This window comes from Ranitomeya imitator, chromosome 8 (assembly GCF_032444005.1).
Source record: "Ranitomeya imitator isolate aRanImi1 chromosome 8, aRanImi1.pri, whole genome shotgun sequence".
Lineage (NCBI taxonomy): Eukaryota > Metazoa > Chordata > Amphibia > Anura > Dendrobatidae > Ranitomeya > Ranitomeya imitator.
Window position 1 is genome coordinate 155,128,866 of NC_091289.1, and position 12,502 is coordinate 155,141,367.

The window sequence follows — 12,502 nt, forward strand, 5'->3', positions numbered from 1 at the left end:
TCGGGGCCGGTGGCTTTGTATTCAGAGTGGTGACTGAAACCAGGAGAGAATAAAGTTCATTTTCTCCCTGCAGCATTCAGCTAAGTGCAGGCGCTGAACAGCATAAGAACTCTGGTAACCTGCAGATTAACCCTGTACCTGCTGATTAATAGCATTTTTGCAGGTAACAGGTTGTGATGAAACTGCAGAGATCAGATATTGCTCTGGTAGCTGCTGTCAGAGGTGGCTGCTGGCTGTATTACACAGCTGGCACCCGTTTTGTGTGGAGGGGGCTTGGCACATGGAGTGGGTTCTGGAGCCATCACCAAACATGGGGTGTAATAGTACATCCTACGTCTGCCAGAGGTTAAGATCCTTTACCCGTTATAGATGGCCACACTTGCCAACCATCTAAGGTGTTCATTGGCCTCCTGACTCCTTCAACAGAATTTTTCAGGGAAGGAAAGGATTAGGCCTGTTACCTTAGAAAGCCCAATGCCACCAAAGGTGTCCTGCGTCTTACTCCACTCTCCCCATTGAAGATACGTGTATGCTGGGCTGAGCCCAGTGTATATGCAGGAAAGTAGAGAGAACCTGTATGTCGGCTGTCCTGGCACCTTCTCCATTTCTTTCTTCTCTGCAGGCTTTTTTGTATCATGTTATGTGTTGACTTTCTTAGCTTTTGTGTTGGCAGTTTTAATATAATATAATTATTGGTATTTGGTTACATGAAAAAGGTTGAATTTCACACATTCCTCTGTGTAGGTGAGGTCTGGCACCAATGTTCTTGTCTGTGGGCCAAATGGATGCGGGAAGAGTTCCCTGTTCCGTGTATTGGGAGAGGTAAGTGTCCATCTAACTGAGGTTGTAGTTCCGTCTGGTTCTGGACGTGAATACAAGCTCACACACGTACGCTTCTTACATATTCTTAGTTTTAATAACGTTACTATTAGTAATTTTAAAGGGAACTTGTCGCCTGGTTCATGTCGCCCAAACTGCTGGCAGCATGAACCTAGTTCTGGCTGCACTATTGGCCCGGTGTATTCTCTGAAATGCTTCCCTCGGATGAACCTTGGACATCCAGAAAAAATGGGACCACAACCGGCTTCTAATTGGCTGCAGGTCTCACGTGGCATAACAATGTTACTCAACATCCAGGGCTGGAGGGGCGCTAGTGCAGGAAGAGATCATGTCCTTTTTATAGGGGTGCCTAGGTAGTGTCTTCAGGTCCCTTTTTTTTGTTACCGGCCACTAGTTGGGCCCAACTTATCACAGGGATACTTTCTCAAGAATTACACACATTTATAAGCACTAATGGGGCTTTAACATAGTTTTTCTATGTGTTCTCATTTAAAAATAAGTAGGAATCGGTAAAAAAATACAGAACATTATTTCTTGATTTTCTTTTTAGTTTTTTCAAATTGTGTTTCTTCTTTCTCTTTTAGTTATGGCCGCTTTTCGGTGGATCTCTTACAAAACCTGATCGGGGAAAACTATTTTATGTTCCTCAGGTAACGTTTTACTCACACGTACGATTTACTCCTTTGTGTGATAATATTTGGGCGAGACGAGTGGTGATTTTTATCTCCATAATTTCCATAACAGAGGCCATATATGACCCTTGGGACATTACGGGACCAAGTCATCTATCCAGACACCCAAGAAGATCAGAAACGCAGAGGCATATCTGATAAGGTAAGAAGAACTATTATTGCTGGTTTAGCTTTCTGAGCCCTCAAATTTTTTTCTTTTTTTTATTACGCTACAACCTTAGTTTTAGCTAAATTATTTTCTTTGTTTACAACTGAACGCAGGTCCTGAAAGAATACCTGGACAATGTCCAGTTAGGGCAGATTCTGGACCGTGAGGGCGGCTGGGACAGTGTCCAGGACTGGATGGATGTTCTCAGTGGAGGAGAGAAGCAAAGGATGGCGGTATGTAATAAATGATGGGTGCTTGCCATGGGTTTTATTTTAAATGGCCACCTTAAAGGTGATCATAGACTACATTCCAGTCTGGGATCAGCTACTGCATTTCACGGATGCCTCTGACCTTCAGAGGAAATTATGGAGTTGGTCAAACAAAATCATTAGATTGTCATTGGAGAGGTGGCCATATTAATTTTGTATTAGTTGGGCGGATGTACAATTAAATACGGTATGTATTGATCACCTACCTAGATATAAATACCACTGATGCATATCACACAAGAATCTCAAATAGGGATACGCCCTAGGAATGGACATCAGTAACAGGGAAAAACTCCACTACCAGATATCCCACAACTGAAAGGAGTAGAAACAACCCAAAAAGCATATAAAATGCAAAGAGTAACACATTTTATTAAATATATACCAATACAGATAGATAAACATAACATAGACAAGGTACACGCAGAGCTTATGTACGTAGGACCGACGACACTAAAGATTCCACCTGGGTAAGTAGATCTAACCGAGGCCTATCACCTCTGAATACTAAACAGGGACGATCATTCTGTCATCTGAAAGTGCATAGTGCCTAGCTCAATAATACTAGTATAAGGTGCAACTCTACAATCTGCCCAAGTGGGCACAGAAACAATCACCCATGTCTATCTTAGGCTACGTTCACATTTGCGGCTTTGGACGCAGCGGCGTCGCCGCAAAACAACGCACGCGTCATGCTTCCCTATCTTTAACATTGGGGACGCATGTGCGTTCGTTTTCATGCGTTTCGGTGCGTTTTGCGACGCATGCTTTCTTTCGACGCACTTGGCAGTGCGTTGCAAATGCAACATGTTGCATTTTTTCTGCGTCCAAAATTTTTAAAAAACGCTTGCGTCGCACTTGCGTTGTATTTGCGTCGTCGAAACTTCAAAACCTCCATTGAAGTGTATTGGCAACGCAGAAGACGCAAGTACTTGCGTTGTTGTGCGTTGTAGGACGCATGCGTTCTTTACTTTAAAAATAGAGACACTGAAAATACCCTATATTATTAAAAAAGGGTTGAACGCATGCGTCAAAAATGCATGCGTTCTACTTGCATCTTTCGTGCGTCATGCGTTGCGTCCACGACGCTGCGTCCAAAGCCTCAAATGTGAACGTAGCCTTACCCATGAATAGGTGCCAGTGTCCGTCCAGCTAGCACCTATTCATGGGTAAGATAGACATGGGTGATTGATTGTTTCTGTGCCCACTTGGGCCGATTGTAAAGTTGCACCTTATACTAGTATTATTGAGCTAGGCACTATGCACTTTCAGATGACAGAATGATCGTCCCTGTTTAGTATTCAGAGGTGATAGGCCTCGGTTAGATCTACTTACCCAGGTGGAATCTTTAGTGTCGTCGGTCCTACGTACATAAGCTCTGCGTGTACCTTGTCTATGTTATGTTTATCTATCTGTATTGGTATATATTTAATAAAATTTGTTAGTCTTTGCATTTTATATGCTTTTTGAATTGATCACCTACCTAGTAGCGATGAGCGAGCATGCTCGGATAATGTGTTATCCGTTCATGCTCGTGTGCAGAGTTTCTTTGGCATGCTCAAAAAATGTGTCCGAGTCCCCGCACCCGCATGTCTCTCGGCTGTTAACCACAACACATGAAGGGATTCCCTGTTTGTTAGACAAACCCTTCATGTGTTGCAGCTGTTGAACAGCCGGAAGACATGGAGCCGTGGGACTGAGAACATATTTTTCGAGCATGCCGAAGACTCTCAGCACCTCTGATAACACCTTATCCCAGCACGTTCGCTCATCACTAATAACTAGTAAATAATTGCTCGTCTTCTTAATCAGTGCGACCAAAGATGTACACAAGATCATTCTGACCTTGCAACGATATCTAATTGAACAGGAACCTAAGTAAAGCTATAAACGCTCGTCCCCTTGAACGCGGATATTCGGAATATTCCATCACTGCCAGTCCAGGTGTCCAAGTCCTGTTTCCATTGCTTGTGTGAAAAAAGGACATGTTCAGATCTAAAGCTTTTACTATATTAATCACATTGTCCTTTCAGATGGCTCGGTTATTTTACCACAAACCTCAGTTTGCCATATTGGATGAGTGCACGAGCGCGGTCAGCGTGGATGTCGAAGGTTACATTTACAGCCACTGTAGGAAGGTGAGTGACCGTAGAGAGACAGGGATATTCTGATGGGGCCATTCATTCCTGAACCACAGTGTGTATATCACATTGGCAGAGGAGGAACATTCGCACCACATCGTCCATTTCATTGCTGTGCGTTTCATCTTCGCTACCATGTGCTTTTACCGCCGCTGTGAACTTGGGACATGAGCCGCCGTTCTTGTCATGGTCGCGTATGAGCACCAATCTAACCAAACTAATCTAATGTCATATATAGTGCTGAGCGAGTGTATTCGTTGCTCGGGTTTTCCAGAGCACGCCCGGGTGACCTCCGAGTATTTATGACTGCTCGGAGATTTAGTTTTCATCACCGCAGCTGAATGATTTACATCTGTTAGCCAGGCTGAGTACATGTGGGGGTTGCCTGGTTGCTAGGGAATCCCCACATATAATCAAGCTGGCTAGTAGCCGCAAATCATTCAGCTGCGGTGATGAAAACTAAATCTCTGAGCAGTCATAAATAGTCGGAGGTCACCTGAGCGTGCTCAGGAAAACCCGAGCAACGAGTACACTCGCTCATCACTAGTCATATATCATCAGCTTAATTAAAGGAAATATGTAGCTTGGTTTCAGAAGACCCTTTTTGAGGAGTATTTCTGAAATTTATTTCTACCCTGCAGTCATCCCGACTGATAATACCTGTATATAGACATAATGTAGTGTAGTATCCACCTGATTTTAATGTTCCACACTGAACAAGTAAGGAGGAATTATATTGTAGCTCATATACTAATACCAAATAAAGAGGATCGACCTATAATTAAGGTACTAAATAAGAGTCACTCATTGGTATTATAATATGTAACTCCTAATTTACCTCTTGGGGGGCTTTCACATTACGTTCTGGCATCTGTTCGGCGACCCCGTCAGGGCATCCGACCGATTCTCCCGGAAAACAGGATTCGTATGTATGCTCTAACAGGGGCCATTGGCTATAATGGTGTTGACATAGTGAACGTGCGCTCTGAAGTGCATCATTTTCGGGCGTATACGTCCACTGGAGGCTTACGCTGTCTGAGTAAATGCCGAAAAACGATGCGTGTCAGAGCCCACATTCACGCTTTCAACACCATCGTAGCCTATGGCCTCTGTTGGCGCCTACATCCGAATCCAGTTTTGAGGGGGGATTGGACATAAGCCACAACGGGGCCGCTGAATGGGTGCCTGAATGTAGTGTCACCCTTCTTCTAATACTTAATATAGAGGAACTCTAATTTTACCCTTTATTTTACCACCATTATAAGCAATTTTCGGGTATTATCCTGTAGTTGGGAGATGTTCTGCACATGGATTTCCATCTCGTCATTAGTAATTTTTTGGCCACTATCTTTGTGTTGAAATTTCTAGTTTGCAATAAACAAGCCTTATTTCTTCCTAGGTTGGAATCACCCTTTTCACTGTGTCACACAGAAAGTCCCTGTGGAAACACCATGAGGTAAGAGCGAGTCATAATAATTGGTGCAGTGTCAATGCTATTCATCCGTGATATCTGACCACATAAAACATGGTATGAATCTAGCAGAATGTACAATCCTCATCTAGTCCTCCATTCTAGGAAAGCAGGTGAAGTATTAGTCCTTGAGCCTCCTTGTTATCGGCAGACCCTCAGTAAATGTACCATTGGCACTGATTGGCTGTTTTCATTAGAGGGGGTGAACCCCTGATATGTGGCACCTATATAACATACTTGTATAGCCATTTATCTGAGCACCCAGCTCTGTATTTGCTTTCACAAGGTAGTGATAATCTCCTGCTGATAAAACACTGACTTAATTGAATCAGCAAAACAAAGCCCAGTTAGTGACATCTCTGGCGTTAGAGTTTCTGCTTCTGCATCATGTTCATATCCACTTTTTGGTCTATAGGGCTGTTCACATCCACTTTTTTTTTCCTTTTTCATATCTCTGCGGACCGCACAAATCTTATGGTACCGTCACACTTAGCGACGCTGCAGCGATACCGACAACGATCCGGATCGCTGCAGCGTCGCTGTTTGGTCGCTGGAGAGCTGTCACACAGACAGCTCTCCAGCGACAAACGATCCCGAGGTCCCCGGTAACCAGGGTAAACATCGGGTTACTAAGCGCAGGGCCGCGATTAGTAACCCGATGTTTACCCTGGTTACCATCGTTAACGTAAAAAAAACAACCACTACATACTTACCTACCGCTGTCTGTCCCCGGCGCTCTGCTTCTCTGCTCTGGCTGTGAGCGCCGGGCAGCCGGAAAGCAGAGCGGTGACGTCACCGCTCTGCTTTGCGGCCGCTGTGCTCACAGCCAGAGCAGAGAAGCAGAGCGCCGGGGACAGACAGCGGTAGGTAAGTATGTAGTGGTTGTTTTTTTTTACTTTACCGATGGTAACCAGGGTAAACATCGGGTTACTAAGCGCGGCCCTGCGCTTAGTAACCCGATGTTTACCCTGGTTACCAGCGAAGACATCGCTGAATCGGTGTCACACACGCCGATTCAGCGATGTCAGCGGGAGATCCAGCGACGAAATAAAGTTCTGGACTTTCTTCCCCGACCAGCGACATCACAGCAGGGGCCTGATCGCTGCTGCCTGTCACACTGGACGATATCGCTATCCAGGACGCTGCAACGTCACGGATCGCTAGCGATATCGTCTAGTGTGACGGGGCCTTTAGTCTGAATGTTGGATCAAAATCGGCAATACGAGCCTTTTGGTCCATGAAAAAAATCGGACAAGTATCTGGTGTCAATTTTTCATGGACCGCTAGATAGGAGAAGTTGGAGAAACTTTTTTTTTGTCTACTTTGGTAAAAAAAAAAAACTAGGCAGTCTGTGGTCACTCTGATCAAAACCGTGATGAACCCAGTCTGAATGAGCCCTTACTATACATATTTTCGGCTGGTAATTTTCAGTGCCTAGTCATGATAAAGTAATGTGTTTGGGTATATTTTTTTCTCTCCGCAGTACTACCTTCACATGGACGGACGAGGCAACTACGATTTCAAGCCAATTACAGATGATACAATTGAGTTTGGATCCTAGAGCTCGTAATTCGGAGCCAACTCACGGAAAAGAAAACTGACCTAGTTTACTTTCTCTTAGCGATTATTCTTTTTTTTTTTGCCTAATTTTACGCAATTGAAGTCTAATACGTTAATGTAATTAACACTACTGTACAAAGGTACAATGAAGTCCTCCATGAGGTTCAAATCAGTGGATCCGAATAGTCTTTATAAAAATAAATTACTCAGCCTTTCTCGGCCAGTGACACATGCGTCTGATTTCCAGAAAGGAGTGAGAAATCTGCCCCCTTAGTGGGGCATACGGTGGTCCTGCTCCTGCGCTTCCTCTCTAAGCGTTGACTGCACTGTGGCCTGGCACTGGAAGGGTTTCTTGTGATCGCAGTAAAACACGTTTAGCGTCCTTTTTTTTTTGTTTGTTTTTATTGTTTAAAACTGATCTCAGGTTATATTTTGAGACAATGCAGATGATAAAAATGGACAACATGCACTTAATTATAGGATTTACTATATTTCTTGTTGTTATGATGCCAAAAAACACCAGATAGGGATTCCAGTGAGAAAACACTGAATGGCTCTTGCTTTGCCGGGTTGTAACTAATGATGAGCGAGCGTCCTGGGATAAGGTGTTGGCATGCTCGGGTGCGAACCGAGTATCTTCAGCGTGCTCGAAAAATATGTCTGCGTCCCTGCGGCGTTTCGAGAGCAGCAACACATGTAGGGATTGCCGAACAGACCATTCCTATATGTGTTGCGGCTGTCGAACAGCTCAGAGACCTGCATCGGTGAGGACTCGGACATATTATTCGAGTAGGCCCAAGATGCTTGGTCAGCACCCGAGCATGCTAACGCCTTATCCGAGCACGCTCGCGCATCACCAGTTGTAACGTCTGCTACGCAGGCTCTGCAAATCTCCGAGAACTCGGCCCGAATCCATGAAAAGGCAGGCGGGCGTAGAATACTTGTATTCCATGGAGTATGTCTATGCTGATGCTTTCTGTCTCCAATTTTATATGTAACAGATTTACACGTCCCACGTGCAGATTTCAGTGTATTTTTCGGATACTTTCCGTGTGATTTATTGTAACCTATTAACTTAAGATAGTAGTAAAGTGGATGAATTATAGGCTGTTTATCAGGAGATCACTGAGCAGGGTAATAGACCATTTATTGTACACATGACCAGGAAGGTAAGGGCATTAACTGGATATGTATAAACATTGGAATATGATACATAATGGCATGCACTGAGTAATGCAATAAATGGGATCTGTGTAAATCCTCGTCGCTGTGTCTTCTGAAGTTTTTATTTAATTACATTTACATTTTGTACTCGATATTCTTCTCTCTCAGGGTGCACGTTGCGTTCCGGCACCATTTGGTGGCCTACTAGGGACTTATGCCCGAATCCACCAGGAAACTGGATTTGGATGAATGCGGCCATAGAGTATAATGGTGCCGGCACAGCAAACGTGTAGACTGCATCTGGGTGTCAGTCTCCAGTAGGCGTACACGCCCGAAAATGATGCAGTGCAATCACCCACATGCTTTACAATGGCAAACTGCTAGATCCTGACATAGGTAAGATCTGATAGCTTTTCACTAAAAGTCTAGGATCACACAACAGTTTTTTTCCACATATGGGAAATCAGTCCGATTATGCTGATCCCTCTGAGCACACTTTCCCCACCCCCTCTGTAATGTCCGTCCTTGAAATTCGCACACCACTCGGATGTCATCAGAGTGCGGTCCAATGTTTTCTATGGACCCATAGATATGAATGGGTGAGTGGCATCCGATTATCAGAGGCAAATCATGCATGCTGCAATTTTTTTTTTTCCTTGGACCGAGTCTTCCGAATAAAGATAACCAAATGGTACAATGTTTTAGCCAAATATGTAATACAGAATTGCTGTTTTTTTGGCTCATTCCTTTTCACAAATAAATGTAATCGAAGTAATCAAAACGCCATATGTAGCAAAAAATGTCACCAATTAATACGACAACTTGTCCCCCCCAACAAAAAAAAATAAAAATATATCACTCTTGTAGATGGTGATATAGTTGTCGGCAAATGGCAACAAAAGATTTTTTTCAAACAATTTATTGTACAAAAGTAATAGAACATTAACATAAATACATTTTTTTTATTGCTGTAACTATACCACAGAGTAAAGTCAGCACGCTTGCAGCATGATGAGCGGCATAATATATATAAATAAATATATATATATATATATATATATATATATATATATATATATATACATACAATTTTGTTTTCCCAATCCTTTCCCATAATAAGTAGTTATTCGACTCCTCCTCACAACCTTAATGTAAGTGTAAGTCACAGGGTGCACGTGAATGTAGTGGGTTCACAGCCTGCAATTATCTGCAGCAACAACGACCAGAGCTTACTCCGTTCACTGCTGTTTAACCATTTCCGTGACACATTCGCCGGTGCACTAGAGAAACTTCTCCCATTGGCCCACCTTGGATAAGGTGTTATCAGAGCATTCTTGGGTGCTAACAGAGCATTTTCGGCGTGCTCAAATAATATGTTCGAGCCCCCGCGGTTGCCTGCCTCGCTGCTGTTCGACAGCATCAACACATTCGGCGGTTGGCTGCTAGGAAATCCCTGCATGTGTTGTGGCTGTCGAACAACCGAGGGACATGCAGCCACAGGGACTCGAACATATTTGAGCATGCCGAAGACACTCGGTTAGCTCACGAGCATGCTAGGATAACACTTTATCCGAGAACATTCGCTCATCATTACCTGTGATCCTTTAATCAAACTAAAAAAAATAAAGTAAAAACATGTTCTAAAAATTACATTCTAAAAGTTTAAATCATAATTAAAAATAGACGATATATTTGGTATCATTCTGTTCATAAAAAGTAAAATTTCACAAAATATAAAATAACTTTAAACCATATGTTAAATGCTAAAAAGAAAAAAATATATATATCCCAGTTTTTCAGTATATTGTATAGTAAAGTGAATGGTGTCATTTAAAACAAAACAAAAAAAAAATGAATGTGCTAAAATTAAAAATCAGCCGGTCATGAATGAGATGAAAAAATAAAAGTTGTGGTTCTTGGAATGCAACAATAAAAGTTCATACAAAATCATGCTTTTTTTCTCAGGGCTGGTCCTAAAGGGATTAATTTTGCACCAACGAAACAAGAAAAAATCTTTTGTTGAAAGTGGGGTAAAAAAAAAAGTGAAAAACAATGGGTTAGATTCGTTATTGCATCTGTACCTATTTTTTAATCAAATTTTTGTTGTGTTTTGACCATTTTTTTTCTTTAATTTACAGCTTATTTATAGTCTATTACATACATTATTTTTTTTTATTGGCCCTTGTGGTTTGTGGTTTCCAAATGTCTCTGGCTGACTTGTAAATTCTGGCTTTTATATGACATTTTGGTCATATAAAAAGATACAAATAAGGTTAATGGAAAAAAATTAAAGCGCTTTTGATTTTCCATAAAATGAATGAACTACCTTTGTGAAGAATTTGAGGTAAAGAACGTCAACAAACGAGACAAAAAGGAAAAGACTTAAAAAAAAATTCATGTTGTCTTCCTTCTAAAGATGCTATTTGCGAAATTAAAAAAAAAAAAAAAAAAAAAAACACAAACCTGTAAATGATGAATCTGGCCTAAAGAAGCAATGATATTACTAATTAGTAGGTCCGAATATGTTACATACATTCTTTTACCGCCACTCGATGGCACACTTCTGACCTCTGGTTCTCGAACCATGGACTGTGCCCAATAGAGAGGGAAAGAAGTGTTTGAAGAAAAGTGTATATAGACATATTTATATATTTTTTTTTCCATAGTAGACTGATATAACATCTTTAAGATTAAGATAATGTACTAACTGTTACTTTCGCACTAAATCAAACGTCTTTATTTTCACGGGGGCAAACATTCAGCTCGAGAAGGGGGTGTCCTAGTAGTAGACAAACCCTATAAGCCTGAGCATAATTCTTTCTTCACTGACGTCAGTAACTGGCTGTGGACACCGGTGGGTTCTTCATGATGCCAAATCTGGTTCTCTCCTTGGTACCATATATATGGCATGGCACATGGAGCTCAAGTGAAATTTACAGGTACATTTCTAGCTATCCTGTCCCATCATATTATGTTCATCAGCTGTGGGTAATTCTTGCACAATGCCTTACATGTGAATTATTATAAGTGCACAGTGCCCACCAGTAACCAGCTGGTGCAACAGGATTTATGATGGAGACACTGTCATGTGCCCAAAGCACACGGTCGGCCAACCCATCTGTGCCCGAACGATCAGACAACTGGACCACAGACCGCTCTACATGAATGTCTCCAGTGTATTGTTGAGCAAAAAGATGTCCCCTGCCCTAGCCTGTCATCCAGTCTAGTCCTCATTGTGCTCACAGTCTAGTCCTCTGTAGCACCTGGAGGAGGGCAGTCTTTATTTTTGCAGCCATCATGCTGTGCATTTTTGCCCACTTGGCCCCACAACATCACTATGCCTTACACAATGTCATGGGAGCTAAAAGGTACAAGATGTTTTCTGGCTACAGAAGTGGAGACTCCTTGGCTGCGATGGAGGACAGGATGCCGGACTGGAGCAGCACAAATCCTTGCCCAGCTGTACTCGTGTGCAGAAGTCGGTGCCAGGACTTGGGCCTGTTATGTTCTCTGATGATGAGCATTGACACTTGGGTGTGATACAGCTTGTGACCTGACCCTTCTGTTTTGAAACTTGTGTGTTATGATCAGGTGACCTTGGATCAGCATGAAAACTTTCACTGGAGTAGGTGGTAACTATACTGACCGCAAACCCTGATCTTAACACCGCAACTAGAAGTAGCCGTGGGGTGTGCCTAACAAAACCTAGACACCTTGTCACAGCCGGAGGACTAAATGCCCCTATAGATGGAAATAGGAATTCTACCTTGCCTCAGAGCAGAACCCCAAAGGATAGGCAGCCCCCCACGAATAATGACTGTGAGTAGTAGAGGAAAAAACACGCAGGCAGGAAACAGGATTAGCAAAAGAGGCCACACTAGCTAAAATAGGAAAGGATAGGACAGGATACTAAGCGGTCAGTATTAAAATCCTTCCAAAAATATCCACAGCAGAAAATACAAAAACTCCACCCTCTAACTAAAGATGTGAAGCGTATATCTGCAACTCCAGAGAATCCAACAAGACTGAGAAAACTGACACAGTCTAAGCTGGACCAGAGAAAACAAATGAATAGCACAGAATATAAGCACACTGCATGTGTGCCACAGAAAAAGAAACAGACACTTATCTTTGCTGAATTGGCAGCTAAGCAGGAGAAGCCAGAAAGGGATCCAACACTTCCCAAGAAACATTGACAACTGGCAAGGACTAATGAA

At 42.6% G+C, this 12,502-nt stretch overlaps 1 protein-coding gene across 1 annotated transcript in view; it reads left to right on the forward strand.

The window, feature by feature from the left end:
* The window catches only part of ABCD3 (ATP binding cassette subfamily D member 3), a 58,673-nt gene extending 50,289 nt beyond the window's left edge, over positions 1 to 8,384 (forward strand). The window contains exons 17-23 of the mRNA XM_069737675.1: positions 745 to 822; positions 1,425 to 1,490; positions 1,585 to 1,674; positions 1,794 to 1,913; positions 3,983 to 4,087; positions 5,490 to 5,546; positions 7,045 to 8,384. Coding sequence (XP_069593776.1) covers positions 745 to 822; positions 1,425 to 1,490; positions 1,585 to 1,674; positions 1,794 to 1,913; positions 3,983 to 4,087; positions 5,490 to 5,546; positions 7,045 to 7,122 — 594 coding nt within the window. The 3' untranslated portion in view covers positions 7,123 to 8,384. The remainder of the gene's footprint in view (positions 1 to 744; positions 823 to 1,424; positions 1,491 to 1,584; positions 1,675 to 1,793; positions 1,914 to 3,982; positions 4,088 to 5,489; positions 5,547 to 7,044) is intronic.
* The last annotated feature ends 4,118 nt before the right edge of the window (positions 8,385 to 12,502 follow it).